Source organism: Narcine bancroftii, chromosome 4 (assembly GCF_036971445.1).
Source record: "Narcine bancroftii isolate sNarBan1 chromosome 4, sNarBan1.hap1, whole genome shotgun sequence".
Taxonomy (NCBI): Eukaryota; Metazoa; Chordata; class Chondrichthyes; order Torpediniformes; family Narcinidae; genus Narcine; species Narcine bancroftii.
In genome coordinates, this window is record NC_091472.1 from 21,555,924 (window position 1) to 21,577,162 (window position 21,239).

The window sequence follows — 21,239 nt, forward strand, 5'->3', positions numbered from 1 at the left end:
GGTTCAAACAATGAAGTACTTTTGAACTGCACTCACTGCTTCAGGACACCCCTAATACCTTCTACACTCAGTGATTGGCTAGGTTCGGAGAGAGATGTGGGGACAGGGGGAAAGATGATACTTCTTCTGAGGGTGGCTTAGAAGAGACTTTGTCTGATGCCCTCATAATGGTTTATCCAATCCAGGCCATTTCCAATCATGTCAAAAACCACTCAAAACAGCCCTTTCAATGTTATATCAAAGAAAGCACACCAACAACTCTACTCTCTCAGAAGTCTGATGTATGTCACTGAGGTTTCTTTACCAACTTTTACAGGAGCACCTTGTCCAGATGCATCAGAGCTTGTGATGGGAAATGCACTGGCCCAAGGCTGCAAGAAACTGCATGAAGTTGTGAACGCCACTTAGGCCAAACTTCCCTCCAACATCTCCACAATACATGGCATCCAATGACCTGTGGTTGCTGTAGAGAAATGGATTGGAGGTCAATCCACAGGAGCATAAGATTGGCAAAGAGGATCACTGGAATCTCCCTTCCCTCCATCGACATGATTTATCAGGATCGTTGTCTAAAGAGGGTTTGCAAAATCATGGAGGACCCCTTCCACCCTGCACCCAGCATCTTTCAGCTGCTCCCATCAGGGAAGAGATACAGGAGGATCAGAGTCAACACCACCAACAGTTTCTCACCACGGGCGGTGAGAACGCTGAATGACCACAGGAACTGCTCACACTAACCATCTGAGAGTTAGGAAACAATATCTATTTATTTATATGTATCAATGAATATTTGTCCTGCATATGTATTGTTTGTCTGTGTGTATGTGTGTTATGTCTGGTTATGTGACTACGTGTTTTGCCCTGAGAACAAGAGAATGCTGTTTCGTAGGGTTGTAACTTGTGCAATCAGATGACAATAAACTTTCTTAAACTTACTCAATCAGGGTCCATAACACATAAAGGTTTCGTTTTGCATTTGTTGACAGAATAGACAGGACTTGAGTTAAATACCTCATGACAAGAGCACAGTCTAGAGTCTCAGTACACATCCCTGCCACCGTCACCAGTCACGTTGCAATGGGTTTGGGTTTGACCAGACCAGCAAGAAAGGCATGTTTCCAGCAGTTTCCTGGTTAGCATCACAGGAATTAACTACTTGTTCATTTAATTTCTCAGCCAGCTTGGTGGGATTCCAAGTCATGTCTCCAGTCCAAGCCTCGGAACACTGAGCCCAGTAACTTCACCATGCAGAGCATGAGCCAACATATCAAAGTTCTGGAATGGCTCAAACTGATGTAGGACAGGGTAAAGAAAACAAATCTGGACCAACACGTTCAGACACCGCAAGACAGGTGGGCCTGGCATTTGTTGAATGAGGCACACAAATGCACTTCTCCTTGTTCTCCTTGTATGCACACACTCAAGTGCACTCCCAAACACACACACACACACACACACACACACACACACAGCTCTACAGTTATTCCCAACCTTCCACATCACCAGATTCCATTGGGCAGAATGAATTACCATACACGAGAAGTACATGGAGGCTATACCTTTGTGCACAGATCACAGGGAAATAAAGCTAGTTCTATCTGTTTCTTTGTTGCCTCAAAGCAGCCACCTGCAAGGTGTGAATATGAAAATGTTCTTGAAATGTTGTTATAAAATCCCTGCGAAAACATGCATAACATTCCCAAAATAACTTTTCTTTTACCTCTACATTCCTCAGATTCCTGATTTCCCATCTGAAACAGGGGATTGACCTACTTTGTTTGAAGCAGTGCTGCCTGCCTTCTGCAAAACTGTGGAGGGTGGGGGGGGTTGTCTGTATAAATCAAAGGGACTGCATTCACAATAACCTAATCTCACAACTACTTCCCGGGTTTTGAGCGTGTATGTGTGTATTTCCATGTGCATGTGTGCTTGTTGTTTGTGCACCAGTATATGTGCAGGTGTGTGTATTTGCCTCCAGGTTTGTGTCTTTGTATGTAGGCATGCACATGTGTCTTTTTAAGTGCATGTATCTGTTTATTTGCATGTCCATGCATGTTCCCATGTGAGATTGTATGTATGAGTGTGTATGCTTGTCAAGTGCGACCAGGTACAGTGAGTGCGTTTAGCTCCTTTGAGGGAGGGAGAGTGAAAGGGTGAAAGAGAGGGGGAGATAGTGTGCTTGCATGCGTGTGCATGAGAGAGAGAGAGAGAGAGATGGAGAGAGGGAGAAAGACACAAAGTGAAAGGGTGAAACAGAGGGAGAGATTGAGTGTGTTTGTATATGTGTGTGCATGTGCGCGTGTGTGCGCGCGCGCAACTTTCTCACATACATGTATAAGTACATAATTGGGTAGCAACGATATGGTGAATACTAAGCTAGATTTCAGTAGGTGAAGGTCTTTGCTGGATCCAGGCACATGGAGGTGCAGAGCTGGCATTAATCGGGGCAGATGCCGCAATGACGGACTTGTCACTAGACCAACCATTCTCAATGGAGGTCATACAGCTCCCCTCCTCCCCACCCCCCCCACTGGTGGCCACAGCACATTTAAGGGTAGGCCACAGACTGAAATCATAAAAAAAATTTTTAAATTTTGAATGTAGTCAGCTTGAGAGAGGTATGGAAGAAACCAACTAAATTTGACTGCTTCACAGGAAGGGGGCCCATAAACCTGGAGCAGAGTCTGAAGGGGGCCACAGCCATAAGAAGGTTAAGAATGGCTACAAGAAACGGTGGTAACACTGGGTGACCAAGAAGCTGTTTCAGAAAGAGGTAGAGATGGTCAATCATTATGGCATGCTGCAGGTTTCCCATGCCTCTGGAGGACAGGTGATAGCCCCACCCTGAGCTGGGACTGCCTCAGACATCACTCCTCTTTGTTGCGGTCATCTTGCACACCGTTTCTCCAAGAACGGGGTAATTACCCACCATGTCCTCCTGTCCCTTTCCAAATCATTCCAGCCAGGACTGGATCAGGCATGAGAACTGGAATACTATGGCAGATTCCAGGTGTCAACTCAGGACTGCAACCTGGGAAAGATTCAGGGTCAGTAGAGCTGATCAGGGATTTCTCCGTCCCCACCAGCAATGTGGCTCCAGGAGCACTATGGTCATCCAGTCACACATTGTGGAATCAGACCCTTTGGCACAACTTGCCCATGATGAGAAAAATCGCCCACCCACCTAGACCCACCTGCCCATATCCCTCTTAACCCATTTAACCTATCCCTCTCATCCCATCCTATCTATGTTTCTGTCCAATTTTTTTTCTGAAACGTTGCAATAGTACCTGCTTCAACCACCACCTCTAGCAGACTGTTCCATAGACCCACCACCCTCTGTGTGAAAACATTACCCTTCAGGTTCCTCTCCTCACACCCCCACCTTAACCTGGTCCCTTAAAGCTGGCTGTCAGAGTTGCCACACTACATGAGTGAAACTTCTACTGGCCTATACTTTGTTACTAGTTCCCAGGAGCAGCGATCGCCTCTCTCCTGGCTTCCCTTCATTTCCCTGCTCCATGGCTGGTCCATTGCCGGTGACTGTGCTACCCCTGTCCTCTGGGCTCTGCTAATGCCCACAGTCTGGGGATATCACGCCCATTGGGAGAAAGCTGCAACAGGGTAAATCTTGATAAATCTGCAGATCCTGGAGAACTGGAATAACACACAAAAATACTGGAGGAACTCAGCAGGTCACACACGGAAAGTAATGAGCTTGCTGAGTTCCTCCAATGCTTTTATGTACTGTTACAGGTTTAAGATTATTTGCCACCAAATTCCTGGTTTAATGAGAAAGGCTCTTCTGCCAGCTGATTAACATCTTTTCTCCAACATTCATACAGCCCTTTATGGATTACAATTACGGAGTATGCTAATATCCATTAACATTGAATATGATCACTTTGCGATGGGGTTCATTCAGGAGCTTGATGGCTGCAGGGAAGAAAATGTTGGTGCGTGTATCCACATTCTCGGGCCTTCTCCCTGATGGGAGGAGGAAGAAGTGAGAGCGCCCATGGTATGACGGGTCCTTTGGTATGTTGGCGGCCTTTCCTGGGCAACGGGAGTTGTAGATGGAATCCATGCAGGGGTTAAGCCAGAAATTGTGATGGTGTGAGGGGACAGCGAGGCAGCAGGTGAACAAAGAACATGGGAATGGCCTCCTCTTCCGGCTGATGTTCACCTTTACTCCAAAGCTCAGCATTACAATTAAAGGCTGTGATATTAGACTCACACAAACAACCCTTGGGAAACATTTTCTCTTCCAAGAATAATTGCTACTCACAACACCAAGCAGCAGAATATTAATGCATGTCATTACCATTGACTCTATTATACATCTGTGCCCTCACAGGCTGGCTTCTCGAATCCTATGATCTGCTGCCCCGACCGACGCATTGCATCTCCAAGGATTCGCTTACCTTCACAGACGGGACAGCACTCTCCGGGGATTTTCACTGGGTTCAGGCAGCTCTGGCCGCAGGCTGTGGCCACGCAGTGGGGCTCACCATTCACACACTGGCAGAAGGTGCAGTCGTCCTCTCGCCAGCGGTCGCCATGGGCGCGGATCTGCCCGCTGGCGTAGCAGCCGGCAGGATTATGGATGGGGTAAATCGGATCTGTCGGGGTTTGGGTGGAGGAAGAGAGGACAATTGTCAGCCAGCTGCAGGATCGGTGATGGTTTGCTGGGTAAACTGAGCATGAGGGCCGAGCGCACAGCAGAGATGCAAAGCTTTGCTGGAATAATGTTTTAGAGTGGGCCATCGAAACCAAGGGGAAACTATACCACTCCCTTTAATAAAGGAACCCAGAACAAAACCCTGCTGTGGGAGGGTGAGAGATTTGCTTCAAGGCAACTCAGTGAGCAGAATGAACAACCTCGACCTCAGCAACTTTGTAAACGTTTCTCTTTTTGTTCCGAATATTTTTAAAGTTTTATTTAAAACACAGTAGAAGCCGATTCCAGCCATTGAAACCCATGCCGCCCAATTAACCTATAATCCCGTACAGTTTTGGAGGAAACCGGTGCACACGTTGAAAACCCACGCAGACACGGGGAGAATGTACAAACTCCTTACAGATAGCACTGGATTCAAACCCGGGTCGCTGGCACTGTCAGAGCACTGCACTAACTGCTACGCTAACCATGGCGCCCTAAGAACTAAGAGGCGAGAGGAGATGGCCATTACCATATTTGACGGCATATAGGACCCACTGACATATAGGAATTCCCCCCGCCCACTATCTTTAGCGTGAGATTTCATGAAAAAAAGCTTTAGATTATTTACCTCATTCAATTTGCTTGGGGGTCCCGTAGTTCGCTCTCTCCCACAGTGCTTTGAAGGGGGCGCAGGGGATCAATGATCAGGCTTTGTTCGATGAGCCTGATCATGGAGGCCCAGCGCTCCCCTCAAAGCATTGTGGGAGACAGTGAGTGACAGGAGGGAGAGAGTGATGGAATCCCCGAGCAAATTGAATGAGGCGCATGGGGTGAGGGGGTGGGGAGGGGGGGCAAGGGGAGTGCTTGCTCACTGCCACCCGTCCCTGCGCCTCATCCAATCTGTTCAGGGAGCTGTGCTCAGCGAACAAAGCATGATCATCGAGGCTCAGCGCTCCCTTCAAAGCAAGGTGGGAGAGAGTGAGAGGTGGAAGAGAGAGAGAGAGAGAGAGAGAGAGAGAGAGATAGAGAGAGACAGACAGACAGACAGAGACAGAGAAAGAGAAAGAGAGTGAGAGAGCAGACATGCGGGAAAGAGGGAGAGAGCGAGGCTTCTTACTGGGGGAAGTGAGAGGTGGCATATCTGGAAAGCACGGGCGAGTTGTTTGAGCACTTTTCTCCTGTCGCCATCTTGCTAAAAGGTGGCACCAAGGTGTCATCTTCGCATATACGACCTGGGGAGATTTTTGAGGCAATTTCTTTGGGGATAAAAGGGGGATCCTATATGCTGTCAAATATGGTAATTGCCAACCACAATTACATTCCACATGAAGGGCTCAGGCCTGCAATGCCAATTGTCTTTTACTTCCTGCGATGCTGGGTAACCTGCTGAGTTTTTCCAGCACTTTTGTATTCTTCACTGGACTGGATCAACATCACTCTGAATCCTTCCCGACAGCGGAGCCTATTTTTGCTCATTCCCCTGACCTTTCAGTGACTGCAGGGATAGGATCAGAAATTGCAGGTTGACAGCATTTGACACGGCTGAAGAGAGACTGGAAATGCTGGGTAGTTATCCCTGCAGAAGAGGACAGACCCTGATTAGGGCCCACAAAATTATGAGGGGATAGGTGCTATAGATGGTTAAAAAAAATCCACAATGCAGGGGTGTCTAAAAACGTAGGCTTAGGGTAAGGGAGGAGAGGTTTAGAGGGCAATTTCAACCAGAGGGTAATTGGAATATGCAGCACATTGCCTGAGGGTGTCCTGGAGGCAGACACTCTCACACCATTTAAACATTAATCTGAGTATTACAATACAAAGCATTGAAGTCTAAGGAACAATTAGTAAGACTAAGTCAGAGGAGCAGAATTAGGCCTCATTGAGTGTGCTCTGCCATTCAAACCATCGCTGATGCATTTTTCCTCTCAGCCCCCATTTATTTTAATTTATAAATTTTTAAATTTAGACATACGGCGCTGGTAACAGGTCATTTCGGCCAACGAGCCCATGCCACCCAATTGCACCCAATTAACCTACAACCCCGGTACGTTTCAATTGGTTGGTGGAAACCGGAGCCCCCGGGGAGAACCCACGCAGACACGGGGACAATGTACCAACCCCTTACAAAAAGCGCGGGATTCAAACCCCGGTCCTGATCTCTGGCGCTGTAACAGGATTGCGCTAATCGCTATGCCAAACACGCTGCCCTTCTCCCCGTAATGTTTGATACCCTCACTAATCAAGAATCTATCAACCTCTTTCAATCGGCCTAATGACTTTGTCTCCACAGTTGTCTGTAGCAATGAATTACACAGATTCACCACCCTCTAGCTAAAGAAACATCTCCTCAACTCTGTTCTAAAAGGATGTCCTTTATTCCGATTCTGTGCCTTTTGATTGCAGGTACTGGAAACATTTTCTCCATCTATCCAGGCCTTTCAATATTTAGTAGGTTTCATGATCAATGAGATTAGTATAAGAGGTAAATGATGATTGGCATTGAAATAGTGAGCCAATTTCAATACCGTATTTCTTTATGAATGGACACATTTAACACATGCATATTGGTAGATATGTTGGCGTCCTTAACATGCTCGAAGATTATTGGGACTGGTTCTATGCTCCTACTGCCCTCTCTCCACATTGAAGTCCTTGGATGTTCAATGCTCTGTAGGATGGTACCAGCAGGCTATCCCAACAAAAGGCAAGGTGCCAGTCATGCTCGTGTACTTCCAGGCAGAGAGCTCTACAACCAGGGGCATCAATGGACAGGATTTCAAATGCAGTTAGTGCAGCATCGAGGCAGAGCATGAGCCTAGATACACTTCATCTCAGAGCCAAATGGAGCTGACAACAACTCTCCAGGTCTTGCCAGCAACACTAGGCCTTTTCAAGCCGCCATGAAAACCGGGCAATTTGGCCAGATAGCGCCCCACTCGCGCAGCAGGCTGAAAGGGTCTGACCTGCTCAAGGTCGTCCCAATTCAACCAGGTCCCTGCCCTACCTCAGAGGTAGTCAGGGAACCCAGTAACACTCACGTAGGTTGCGTCCTCCTGCAGCTTGAAACCCCAAAATGGCCGACTCCTGGTGAAGAGCCTGCCACGAGCGGGAGAGGAGAGAGAAGTCGCTGCCATGGGGTCGGGATGGGGGCCGGGATGGGGGTGGGGCAAAGGTCACTGCCGCAGGGCAGGGGGTTGCCACGATCAAGGGGAGAGGGGTTGTTATCGCAGGGAAGGAGCGAGGGGTCAGCTGCTGCAGGGAAGGGGAGAGGGGTCGGCTGCCGGAAGAAAGGGAAGAGGAGTCAGCTGCCGCGGGGAAGGGGAGAGGGGTCGCTGCTGCGGGGAAGGGGAAAGGGGTCGGCTGCCATGGGTTGGGGGGAGCGTAATTGACGTTAGGAGGGAGACTGACATCTGGTGGGGGAGCAACTGACAGCTGGTGGGGGGGACGGGGAAGACTAGTTTGCGTGACGCATCATTGTGGGGGTGGGATCCCCTCTTAAATCGTCGGGTTGGCAATTTACTGGGACTATCCCCCCCTCAGCTTTAAAGGTGCTAGCGGCACCTTTGCCCCACTAATCCCACCTGTGTCCCAGGTGGGCTGCCCGGGTGCTGCAGCTTAGAAGCCCCTACTGAGAGTGGATCTAAGGTTGAAACCCAGAGCTCTCTGATCTGTGTGCCCCTGGGCAATCTTCAACTCAGATTAATTAAGACCTGTGGCTCAGTTATATGCTGTTGAAAAATGCCATGAGTTCAAGCCCCAGTCCAGAGTGTCAACACAGGTCTTGAGGTAATTCTGCATGTTCAGTGGAGCTGACTTACATCTGCTGAATATAAAGGATGATGCTGGTTGAACAACCAGCGGCATGGTTGGCGTAGCGGTTAGCGCAATGCCCTTACAGCGCCAGCTATCAGGACCAGGATTCAAATCCCACGCTGTCTGCAAGGGGACTGTATGCTCTCCCTGTGTGTGCATGGGTTTTCCCCCAGGGGCTCTGGTTTCCTCCCACTGTTCTAAACGTGCTGGGGATGTAGGTTAATTGGGCGTAAATTGGGTGGCACTGCATGTCTAAATTTAAATTTAAAAACAGCAGGGGACATCAGTGCTCTGGGTGCTTTGCCACACCCCCAGAGAAAATATCGTTCAATGAAATGAGGTCATCTGGTGATTGACACTTTGCCATTTTTGCAATGGACTAATGGACTGCTTCATTCCCCATTATGTGGCTGACCGTAATGTCCTCAACATTCATTGGAATGACTTCATCACCAACATCGAAGTACTCGAGCTGGCAGAGTCCACAAGCATCGAATCCACGCTGATGAAGACCCAGCTGCGCTGGGTGGGTCACGTCTCCAGAATGGAGGACCATCACCTTCCAAAGATCGTGTTCTATGGCAAGCTCTCCACTGGCCACCAAGACAGAGGTGCACCAAAGAAGAGGTACAAGGACTGCTTAAAGAAATCTCTTGGTGCCTGCCACATTGACCACCGCCAGTGGGCTGATATCGCCTCCAACAGTGCATCTTGGTGCCTCACAGTTCGGCGGGCAACAACCTCCTTTGAAGAAGACCGCAGAGCCCACCTCACTGACGAAAGACAAAGGAAGAAAAACCCAACCCCAACCAACCAATTTTCCCTTGAAACCGCTGCTACCGTGCCTGCCTGTCCCGCATCGGACTTGTCAGTCACCAACGAGCCTGCAGCAGACGTGGACATACCCCTCCATAAATCTTCGTCCGTGAAGCCAAGCCAAAGAAAAAAAAGAATGTCCTTTGGAACACCCTGAGGTTGTGAAAGGCGCTATGTCACTACAAGAAACTAACTGCTTTCAAATTGGAGGAACAACAGCTCATATCCCACCTGGACACTTTCCATTCAGATGGCATTAACAGTGACTTCTCCAGTTTCTGTTAGCCAACACCCCTCCCCCCTTTCCCTATCCCTTTGCCTCCTTTCTTCCAGCTCTGCATTCACAGAGCTCCCCCCCCCGCCCCGATCAATCAATTCTCAGCTTTTCTCCCCTGCCCTCCTATCCATGACCTCTTGCCTGTTGGCCTGTGCTCCTCCCCATGCCAGTTCTTCCCTCCTCTCCCAACCTGTTTATTGAGGCACATGCCTGATTTTTTGCTCATACCTTGATGAAGGGCTCAGGCCCGAAACACTGGTGAGATATCTTTACTTCCCACTGAATTTCTCCAGAATGTGTACGTATTTACTTCAACACCCACAGATAAGGCTCGGCAATCTAATGTACCTGAGTACCTGCCCACCAATAGCCTCTCTAGTCTGTCAAAGGGGATGGTGGTGCTGCAAAGAAGCCATTTAGGGTTTGAGGAAGACTTCTCCCCGGTCCCCCCCCCCCCCCCCGCCTCCGCCTCCCACATTTGCCCACGGGGAGGCTTACCTTCGCAGACTGGGCAGCACTCTCCTTCTGGCACGTAGTATCTGTCGCAGTGGAGCTCACCGCACTGGGCCGAGAAGCAAATGGAGACGCCCCCTTGACACCTGCAGAATCGGCAGGCATCCATCCGGAACATGTTCCCGTCGTAGTATTCCACACCATTGAAGATGCAGGTGGGCTTCGTCTCTGTAAAGACAGAGCAAAATAAACCAGCTCCATCAGAATCTGCCACATTCGATAAATGCAGAAGGATGTAAGGAGAAGGAAAGGCACAGAGCATGAACTGCACAATCACATTATTCCCTAAAGAAGAGGCTGTTCGTTCTATCAAGTTCATGTCAGCTTTCACTGCATTGTTATAATTCTCATTCCCACTAAAACTGTGGAACACTACAGCATAGAAACAGGTCCTTCGGCCCATCTAATCTGTGCTGCACTATTATTCCTAGTCCCCTTGACCTGCATCCACAGTACCGCATAATTCCCTGAAAAGTGCTCTCTGTGTCATACCCATCAACCCACGATTTACCTGCTGCTCCCCTGTATGGGGGTGGCCGGGGGGTTGGGGGGGTGAGGGTGCAATTTTAAAGTAACCCACCGATCCATCATTGGGATGTGGGAAGCAACCAGAGCACCCAAAGGAAATCTTTGCAATGACAGAACTAGCATGTATACGGATCGTGTCCTAGGTCAGGACTGAACCAGGGGTTGGTCAAGCTATGGTTCAAACCACTGTCCCACCAGCTGGGTGCCCTCCTTCTGTGGTGTGCACACCACCCAGTACTACTGCTGTTACAAGGAAGTTGCAAGGTCTTGAGGAGCTGAGTTACAGGGAAACTTTGTTCTCTGGACAATGAGAGGAGATTTGACAGAGGCTTGGGAATATGAAAGGGAGCATAGAAACCAGGCCTTTGGTATGTTGAAGGGAACTGGGAAATGGCATGGTGTGCTAAAGGGAATGTAGGAACCAGGACTCCTGGTATCAAAGAAAGCGTGGGAATTAGGGTTCTGACTCAGAATATGTCATGAACATGTTACAAAATTTGTTTTGTGGCAGCATTACAGATGCAAATATTGCTCTCAATTACGTTTTTAAAAAATAAATAAATTACTGTAAAAGAAGAGAAAGTGAGGTCGTGTCTGTGGTTCATTGTCCATTCAGAAATCTGGGGAAGAAGCTTTTTTTGTAGAGTTGGGTGTTTGTCTTGAGGTTCCTGTACCACCTTCCTGGTGGTAGCAGTGTGGAGAGGGCATGGCCTGGGTGGTGAGGGTCCATGAGGTTGGAGGCTGCTTTCTTGTAGATGTCCTTGATGGAGTGAAGACTGATGTCCATGACGGTGCTGGCCGAGTTTACTGCTGATATTAATGCAAGTGTGGGAGTGAACACCCATTGAGCCAGGGAGGCTGGCTATGTTCCCTACTGCCCTACCAGAATCCAGCTAGCTCAGCAGAGAACAAGGCACAGTAATCGGAGGCTAATAGAGTACCCCAGAAACATGCAAGAGAGGGGCCCAGTGAGACACTGGCAGGGACTGCTCAGGCTCTGTGGTCAGGTCGAGGAAGGGAATGATCTCTTCAGAGCTGAGCGTTCCACCTACAAGACCAACCTCAAGCATGGAACCCGACCACAAAGTGCTGACCTGACGAGCTTGCAGCCTGAACTCCGGCAGATATTTTCCACTGACAAGTCAGAGCAGCCAGTTTCAGAAGGAGCTGACAAAACTCCCCTGAGCTGCAAGGCAAAAAATAGCGAGCACTTGCCCTCCCATCACAGTATCTCACCAAGCAACTTAGTGGTTCTGATAAAAATGACACCGTGTTGACTGCACGAGAAAGCCTCGCTTTGCACCCTTCATAAATAAAACAAAAGAGATGATTGTCAGGAGGGCCCAGGGGATCACCCTTCACTGACCACTGACGGCTCTAACAAGTTCCTTGGAGTGCACTCGGTGGAGAACCTCACCGCCTGGTTTGGAATTTATTCCTCCTCAGACCGCAATACGCTGCAGAGGAAGTCAGCGGAAAAGATCATTGGGGCCTCTCTTCCTACCATAAAGGAATCTACAGCACTCAATGCAGGTGAAAGGCAATAAACATTGTGAAGGACTCCACACACACCCCTCATGTAAACTGTTCTCCCTTCTGTCATCTGGTAGGAGATACCGTACCACTTAGGTCCTTACATCCAGATTGTGCAAGTTTTTACCCCAAGCCATCTGTTATGAACCATGTGCAATAAACAGCAATAGCGCAATGAACTAGATAGTGAATAATTTTAAAACACTAATTTTATTTTTTATTTCTTACTCTTAAGCTATAGTCTTAACTTTTAAACTATCCGTGTGTGTGTGTGTGTGTGTGTGTGTGTGTGTGTGTGTGTGTGTGTGTGTGTGTGTGTTATACCCACACCATTACATTCCAGGCCAAGATCTACAGTTGCTTCAAAGTTCAGTCTTTAAGTACAGAGTTGAAGTGGAGGGCTTTGGAATTTGATGCCCAGAATTAATGTTGAACTGATGGGAAGACTGGAGTGTGGCTGCTAAAGGCTCAAGAATTTATCTTACGATGCCTTTGAAGAAATGTCCATCCACACGAGCTGTGGTCTCAACACTCCTGGTCCTCTTGAAGGCAAGCCATGAACTGGGTGGCCTCCACGACGCTTCCAAGACCCTGGCACCAGTCTCTCCAAGTAACTTCACTGCTAGTCACATTTAAAATGAAGCAGTCTCTCCAAGTGACCTCCACTGTTTGCCACAATAAAAATGAAGCACGTTGTTTCCCAAAAAGACCCTCCTGGCATAGGTCAATCCACTGAAAAAGCGCAGTCATTCACAGAGCATACTTTGCTCTGAATGCCACAAAAAAATAGCTGGCCACAGGAGCTGCTTTCAAAAGGCTGTGTTTCTCTCCAGGAGTCAGCATGGTTCTCCCTTGCAAAATCACAATGTCTTTGCAACTGTATCGATTCTGGAACAGACTGTGACAAACCTTCCCTCAGTTCGTCCAATGTATCGAAATATCGCTGGGCTGTGACTTGTGTTGCGCTTACGTTAAATGTTAACTGACCATTCTGTCGCTCCTGTCAATACTATCTTTCTTTTCTTTCTTTGCCTTGGCTTCGCGGACGAAGATTTATGGAGGGGGTAAAATTCCACATCAGCTGCAGGCTCGTTTGTGGCTGACAAGTCCGATGCGGGACAGGCAGGCACGGTTGCAGCGGTTGCAGGGGAAAATTGGTTGGTTGGGGTTGGGTGTTGGGTTTTTCCTCCTTTGGCTTTTGTCAGTGAGGTGGGCTCTGCGGTCTTCTTCAAAGGAGGTTGCTGCCCGCCGAAATGTGAGGCGCCAAGATGCACGGTTTGAGGCGATATCAGCCCACTGGCGGTGGTCAATGTGGCAGGCACCAAGAGATTTCTTTAGGCAGTCCTTGTACCTTTTCTTTGGTGCACCTCTGTCACGGTGGCCAGTGGAGAGCTCGCCATATAACACGATCTTGGGAAGGCGATGGTCCTCCATTCTGGAGACGTGACCCACCCAGCGCAGCTGGATCTTCACCAGCGTGGACTCGATGCTGTCGACCTCTGCCATCTCGAGTACTTCGACGTTAGGGATGAAAGCACTTCAATGGATGTTGAGGATGGAGCGGAGACAACGCTGGTGGAAGCGTTCTAGGAGCCGTAGGTGATGCCGGTAGAGGACCCATGATTCGGAGCCGATCAGGAGTGTGGGTATGACAACGGCTCTGTATATGCTTATCTTTGTGAGGTTTTTCAGTTGGTTGTTTTTCCAGACTCTTTTGTGTAGTCTTCCAAAGGCGTTATTTGCCTTGGCGAGTCTGTTGTCTATCTCATTGTCGATCCTTGCATCTGATGAAATGGTGCAGCCGAGATAGGTAAACTGGTTGACCATTTTGAGTTTTGTGTGCCCGATGGAGATGTGGGGAGGCTGGTAGTCATGGTGGGGAGCTGGCTGATGGAGGACCTCAGTTTTCTTCAGGCTGACTTCCAGGCCAAACATGTCAATACTATCACTTAGAGTATATATTCCATTGTAGCGGCGGCTACGCTGCTAACTGAAGGATCACAGAACCAGACAGGTTGAGTTCAGTGAGCACATCTGATTTATTGTAGGCTCCCTGGGTGGTCTTATACTCCCAGCCCGAACCTGGCTGAGAAACGCGCTGCGGAGCCCCGACGTCACCGGGGCATCGGTGCCAAGGTTGGGAGAAAACCCCCGACAGCGCCATTTTGGCCGGCTGCTCCGCCGTGTGCGTGACAAGCGGGGCTGGTTCGCCTGCCTAACTGCATACCGCCAAACAGCCCCCACCCCCCCCTCCAGAACCGGCGCAAATGACCCTTTTTTCCAGGTGGCCTCGCATCTTGGGTTGGGCCACAACTACTGGCTTTAACCTGTCCACCATAAACAGTTCCCTCTTATCCCAGATGTCCAGTATGAAAGTGGATCCTGAACGCTGGATGACTTTGTACGGCCCTTCATATGGTCTTTGTAGAGGTGCTGTGGACGGACCCTGCCTGATAATAATGTACTCTGCGGAATACAGCTCGCTGGGGACGTAGGAGGCCTGTGTGCCATGTCTGGGCGGAGGTGGGGGTGTCAAGGAGTCCAACTGGGCCCGGAGTGGGGGAAGTAGATCGTGCGGTGACTGCTGGGGGTTGTGAGGTGCGTTGACGAACTCACTGGGTAGGGCAAGCAGTGCACCGTAGACCAGCTCGGCTGATGACCCCTGTAGGTCTTCTTTGGGTGTCGAGCAGATGCCCAGGAGCACCCAAGGTAGCTTGTTCACCCAGTCGGGGCTGGTGAGGCGGGCCATAGGTGCCGACTTAAGGTGGCGGTGCAATCGCTCGACTAGCCCATTGGCCTGTGGGTGATAGTCTGTGGAGTGATGTAGCTTGATCCCTAGCCTGTTGGCGAGCTGTGCCCAGAGCACAGAGGTGAACTGGGCGCCCCAATCACTGGTGAGGTGGTTCGGGACGCCGAACTGGGCAACCCAACTGTTCAAAAGCGCTCGGGAGTAGGAGTCTGTGGAGGCATCGGGATAGCCTTGGGCCAACGAGTGGTGCGGTCTACCACTGTGAAAAGGTAATGGTTACCTCGGGAAACGGGTAAGGGTCCGACGATGTCCACATGTATGTGGCTGAACTGTTCCCGGATGTGTTCGAAATCTTGTACGGGCATTCTGGTGTGCCTGTGTACCTTGGAAAGCTGGCAATGGGTGCAGGTTCTGGCCCAGTCCGCAATCTGCTTCCGAAGCCCGTGCCAGATGAAATGTTCTGCCACCATACAGACCGTGGACCTGATGGAAGGTGGGAAAGGTCATGGATATGGTGGAAGACATACCTGCGCCACTGCTGGGGAACCACTGATCGCAGGGTGCCCATAGAGACATTGCACAGGATGGTGCCCTCACCGTGAGGAGTCGGGAGGCCCTTGAACCGCAGGCCTGTGATGGCAGTCCTGAAGGCCCGTGTCTTCTCGTTGGACTTCTGGTCCCTGGCGAGCTGGTCGAAGTCGAGGCCAGGTGTCAGCGCGCAGATGGCCGGTCTTGAGAGAGCGTCGGTGACCACGTTGTCTTTCCCCGCCTTGTGCTGAAAGTCGGTGGTGAATTCCAACACGAAGGAGAGGTGACGCTGTTGGCAGGCTGACCAGGAATCTCTTGCCATAGCGAAATCCTGAGTGAGGGGTTTGTGGTCGGTAAAAATGGTGAAAGGCCTCCCCTCCAAGAAATAGCGGAAATGACGTACCGCCAGGTACATGCCCAGCAACTCTCGATCAAAAGCACTATATGCGCTCTGGCGGGTGAAGAAGTCGGCTAAAGAATGCCAGTGGTTTCCACTGTCCTTTCACCTGCTGCTCCAGGACAGCGCCGACGGCCGTGGCAAAGACATCGACGGAGGGCGCCTTATGCAGGTTGGTGCGTGAGTGGACGAGCAGGGCGTCTTTCATGGCTTCGAATGTCCTGATGGCCTCTGGAGTCCAGGCGAGTGTCTTGTCTTTTTTGGCCGCGATGAGGGCAAAGAGTGGCTGCATGATGTGCGCAGCGCATGGAATGAAGTGGTTATAGAAATTAACCATACCCGCCAACTCCTGAAGCCCCTTGAGGTTGCCCGGGCGTGGGAACTCCCTGACTGCAGCGACCTTCGTAGCGGCAGGTGTAGTTCCCTCGGCTGTGATGGTATGGCCCAGGAACTGTATGGACTCTTTCCCCAACTGGCATTTGACTGGATTGATCGTTAGGCCGAAGTCGGCCAGTCGGGAGAAAAGGGTGTGCAGGTCAGACTTGTGTTGTGCCCGGTCTCTGCTGGCGACAAGGATGTTGTCCAGGTAAATGAATACGAAATTCAAATCCCTACCCACTGTGTCCATAAGTCACTGGAAGGTCTGCGCGGCGTTCTTGAGCCTGAATGGCATGCGTAGGAACTCGAACAAGCCGAAGGGGGTGATGATGGTCGCTTTGGGTATGTCATCGGGGTGCAACGGGATTTGGTGATACCCACGCACCAGGTTGACCTTGGAGAATATCTAGGGAGTGACCTTCCTAGGGTCGACGAAGCTCTCCTGGGACAGTAACGGCTGGATGTCTTCAGGCAGACGGTCGAGGAAGATGCGCTCGAAGAGTGGGCAGTTGGTGTGATCGCCCATGAGCGTGAGCATCTCGTCCATCAACTCGATTGGAGTTCTGTCGCCCAAGGTGTCGAGGCGCAGCATCCGAGCGGCACACTGTCGCCTGGAAAGGCCGAGGGAGCCGGTGAGCACCCACTTGATGGTCCCATACTTATTTTGCGCGGGTGGGTGCTGAATGAGGTGCACCACTCGTTTGGCAGTGGCCTGGTCCAGGGCGACGACCACATGGTAAAACTTGGTCGAATCTGATGAAATCTGGCAGAGGTGAAATTGAGCCTCTGCATGGGTGAACCAGGTCTCCGGCTCCTGAACCCAGAACTCAGAAAGCTTGATGGCTATAGCGTTGATCAAAAGGTAGTTCATCTTGAGTTCAAAGACGTTTGAACCTGTCGGGGTCATCAATTGTAGCGGCGGCTACACGGCTACACTGAAGGGTCTCACAACCAGACGGGTTGAGTTCAGTGAGTAAATCTGATTTATTGCAGGCTGCCTGGCTGGTCTTATACTCCCAGCCTGGACCTAGCTGAGAACCGCGTTGGAGGGCCCTGACGTCACCGGGGGTCACGTGGGTCGTCAAGCACTGGCTTCTGAGCCCGGTGCTGAGGTCAGGAGGAAACCCCCAACGGCGTCATTTTGGCCAGCTACCCCGCTGCGTGTGTGACAAGTGGGGCCAGTTTGCCTGCCTAATGGCGTAGCGCCACACCATTTTATTAAAATGGGAGCTCTTAATACCTCCCCCACAAACAAGATTTTGAACTGTAAGAGCAAATTTTTTATCTACAATCCACAACATTAAATACCTTCACTATTGTTATATAACATAGATAAATAATATTCTTTTAAAACCATATACATCTAATAATTTTCATTTTGCTGCAAAACATTGCAAACTTAACATTTCGAAAGGCAATCAGCAATTATGTTATCTTTGCCTTTAATGTAAGTTATCATTAAATTATATTCTTGCAGAATTGAATTCCAGTTTAATAATCTTCGATTTTTGTTTTTCACCTTTCTTAAGAACACCAAGGGATTATGGTCAGTATACACAATAATTGGTCCCTGAGCTGTGTAGATATAAACATCGAAGTACTGCAAAGCAGTACAAGGGTCAATAGTTTTTTCTCTATGGTAGAATTTTTTTTAATATTCATTGAATTTCTTGGAAAAGTAAGCCACTGGATGATCAATACCATCACAATCAATCTTTTGGAATTATCACTGTTCCCGCAGCCTCTTCACTCGCATCCATGGCTAAAGAAAATGGTTTGTCCAAATCAGGAGATTTTAAAACATGGTTATGGCACAATATCTCCTTTAAATTTTCTAATCCTCTATGACAAGATTTTGTCCACACCAATTTCTCCCCCTTCTTCAGAAGAGCAATTTCTGCAAAATTCTTGCAAAACTTCCTATAATATCCTGTCATTCCTAAAAACCTTCTCATTGGCTTCTTACCACTGGGAATAGAGAATTCAGAAATTGGCTGCATTTCCACTTGAATAGGCACAACTTTGCCCTGACCAACATGTCCTAAGTATGTCACAGTAGCATGTCCAAATTCACTTTTAGCTAAATTGACTGTTAAATTTGTTTTGGATTATCTTGCAAACAATTTTTCCAATTCCATCAGATATTCTTTTTGTGACCAAGTCATGAATATAAATATCTGTATGTTTTAAACCTTGGAGTACACAATTTATCATCCTTTAGAACGTTGCTGGGGTATTTTTCATGCCAAAAGGTAGCACATTATATTCCTAGAAGCCTGATGGTGTCCTCCCCCCCCCCATCCATGGGCCATCCCTTCGCAAGTGAAGACGAACATGGTGCCTTGTAGTTTTTCGGCGTTAGGCACTGTGTGCCAGGGCAAGGACTTGGAGGCGAGTGCTTACCCAGGACAAACGCCTCTCTCTGGGTCCCATGCCACTGAGCCTGGCAGAGTGCGAGGCACGACAGCCAGAGTGACGCGGGATTGCCCCACAGTGGTCTGTTTCAAGACCATGCTTGCTGGCCGTTGTCCTTACGGATCCTTCGCCCACCGAGTTTGCTGCTGCAGACCACCAGGAAAACCGTTTCCCGCGCTCTGTCACAGCTGCCAGCTCCTTCTGCCAGACTGACGTGCTATTTGCCCATAGCTGGGGCCCTTTTCAGGTACTGACGGCTGGTGTCACAAATGCAGAAATATCCCATCCTCTTTCGGTTAGTGGCACACACCAGTAATCTTTCAGCAGATCCACCTTTGTAAGAAATTTAGCTTTCCCAATTTTATCAATGCAATCATCAATTCTAGGAATGGGATAAGCATCTGTTTTGATTACTGTATTAACTTTCCTGTAATCGGTACAGAACCTAACAGTTCCATCTGTTTTAGGTACCAGAACACAAAGAGAACTTCAATTTAAATTCAAAGGTCTAAATATTATAATTTTACAACATGTATTCCACCTCCTGATCGATATTTTACTCTTTTCAATGTTTATTCGATAGGGGTGTTGTTTTATGGGACTTGCTTCTCCTGCATCCACATCATGACAAATCACCGATGTTCTTTGAGGCACATCTGGAAACAAATTTTTACATTTTAAAAGTAGCTGTTTCAATTGTTCCTTTTCCTGGGGCTGGAGATGATCTAACTTATCATCCAGATTCTGCAAACTGGTTGAATTAGACAGCCAAACTGGAACAATGTTTTATTTAAAGTGACCCTCACATGAGTCAGCTTGTACTGTCTCATGATCCATAGATTCCTTAATCCTGTCCACAACCAATACCTCTGGGGAAGGTTATTCCTTACTGACACCTGAATTCTCAGAATATGGCTTCAACATATTTACGTGACAATTTTGTGTTTTGTGTCTCTGATCAGGTGTTTTAACCACATAATCGACTTCATTAATCTTTGATTCTATTTCATACGGTCCTGAAAATCTAGCCCTAGGTTGATTAGTTTATTGGGAAAAAGAATTAACACTTTATCTCCCTTCTTAAAATTCCTCACTCTAGCATACCAGGTTTTCATCTTTCCTTAAGCCACTTTCAAATTCCCTTGAGCCAATTTTCAGATTTTCTGCAACCGGTCTTTGAATTTACAAACATAAATCCAATAAATTTAACTGTACATCCTTATTAACCCATTGTTCTTCAACAACATTAAAGGTCCTCTAACTTGATGTCCAAACACCAGCTCAAAAGGACTGAAACCTAATGATTTCTGTACACACTCTCACTGCAAGCAGAAGCAAATGGTCACCCTCATCCCAATTCTTCTCATTATCATAGGAATAGATCCTCATCATGCTCTTGAGTGCTGAATGAAATCTCTCCAAGGCTCCTTGAGTTTCAGGATGATGTGCAGAAGATGTAATTTGTTTAACACCCAATTTATAAATAGTTTGTTGGAAAAGTCTTGACGTAAAATTACTTCCTTGATTCGATTTAATTTATTTAGGCACTCTTGCTAAGGTAAAGAATTTAACCAAAGCTTTGGTTGTGGATTTAGCTTTTATGTTCCTAAGTGGAAAGCTGGAAGCTGCACACATAACAGTTAACAAGTACTGATTACCAGCTTTTGTCTTGGGCAATGGACCAACACAATCCACAATAACTCTAGAAAGGGTTCTCCACAAACAAGTATAGTTTGCAATGGTGCCTTTGGCGGCCCCTGATTCGGTTTACCCACAAGTTGACAAATGTGACACATCCTGCAAAAAAATCACAACATTCCCCCTTAAACTAGGCCAATAAAAGTGTTTTGTTATTTTATCTACACTCTTCTTTACTTCAAAATGACCAAGGATGTTCTATGGGCCAAGTTTAATTTTTCATCCCTATATGCTTCAGGAACTACCACTGCCCATTCTTCATTAGCACAAATCCTATCAATTCCTTTTGTGATAAAGAAAAATCCTTACTTTTAGGTTCAACATCATTATCTTGGTCTACAAGAAATCCAACCAATCTAAAAACTGTTCTGCCTTATCAATAATTTTATCTTCCTTTATCAAGTTTCTTTGCCATTGCTTGAGTCACTGCACAGGCCAGATAGATTTCAAAATCTGTCTTTACCTCATCAATAACCAGTTTCTCTGTCAATTTTACCACAGGACCCACTTAACCTTCTGCCAAGTCATTCCCCAATCAATGAAACCCCATCTTATGGTAAACTCTCTCGAATCCTGATGGTAACCATTCCATTAATTATTTCTGACTTCAACAATATCCTACGCAAAGATACCAGCTCCGTTTCACCTCCCAAACCTCGGATTAAATTTATTTCACCCATGGCAGTCTCATCACCAAACTCCAAAACACTGTTCAACACAAATGACTGGGCTGCCCCAGTATCTCGAAGTATGTTCACTGGCACTTGTGGAACCCCTTCCTTTACTGAATCCAAACACATTGACACAAAATATTTAAACTCATCCCTAACATTGTCAGCAGATCTGAATCTTTGTTTCTAGGTCTTTCATCTGTTTGAACATAGGTATCTGGTGCTACCTCTTTCTGTTTCTTCAGCTTATAACAATTTGC

The 21,239-nt window shown here is 48.1% G+C and overlaps 1 protein-coding gene across 1 annotated transcript in view; it reads right to left on the minus strand.

The window, feature by feature from the left end:
* Window positions 1-21,239, minus strand: part of crim1 (cysteine rich transmembrane BMP regulator 1 (chordin-like)) — a 287,206-nt gene that overhangs the window by 86,670 nt on the left and 179,297 nt on the right. Inside the window, exons 6-7 of the mRNA XM_069930938.1 lie at window positions 10,068-10,250; window positions 4,425-4,622 (exon numbers count right to left, since the gene is read on the minus strand). Of these exons, the coding sequence (XP_069787039.1) occupies window positions 4,425-4,622; window positions 10,068-10,250 (381 nt within the window). The remainder of the gene's footprint in view (window positions 1-4,424; window positions 4,623-10,067; window positions 10,251-21,239) is intronic.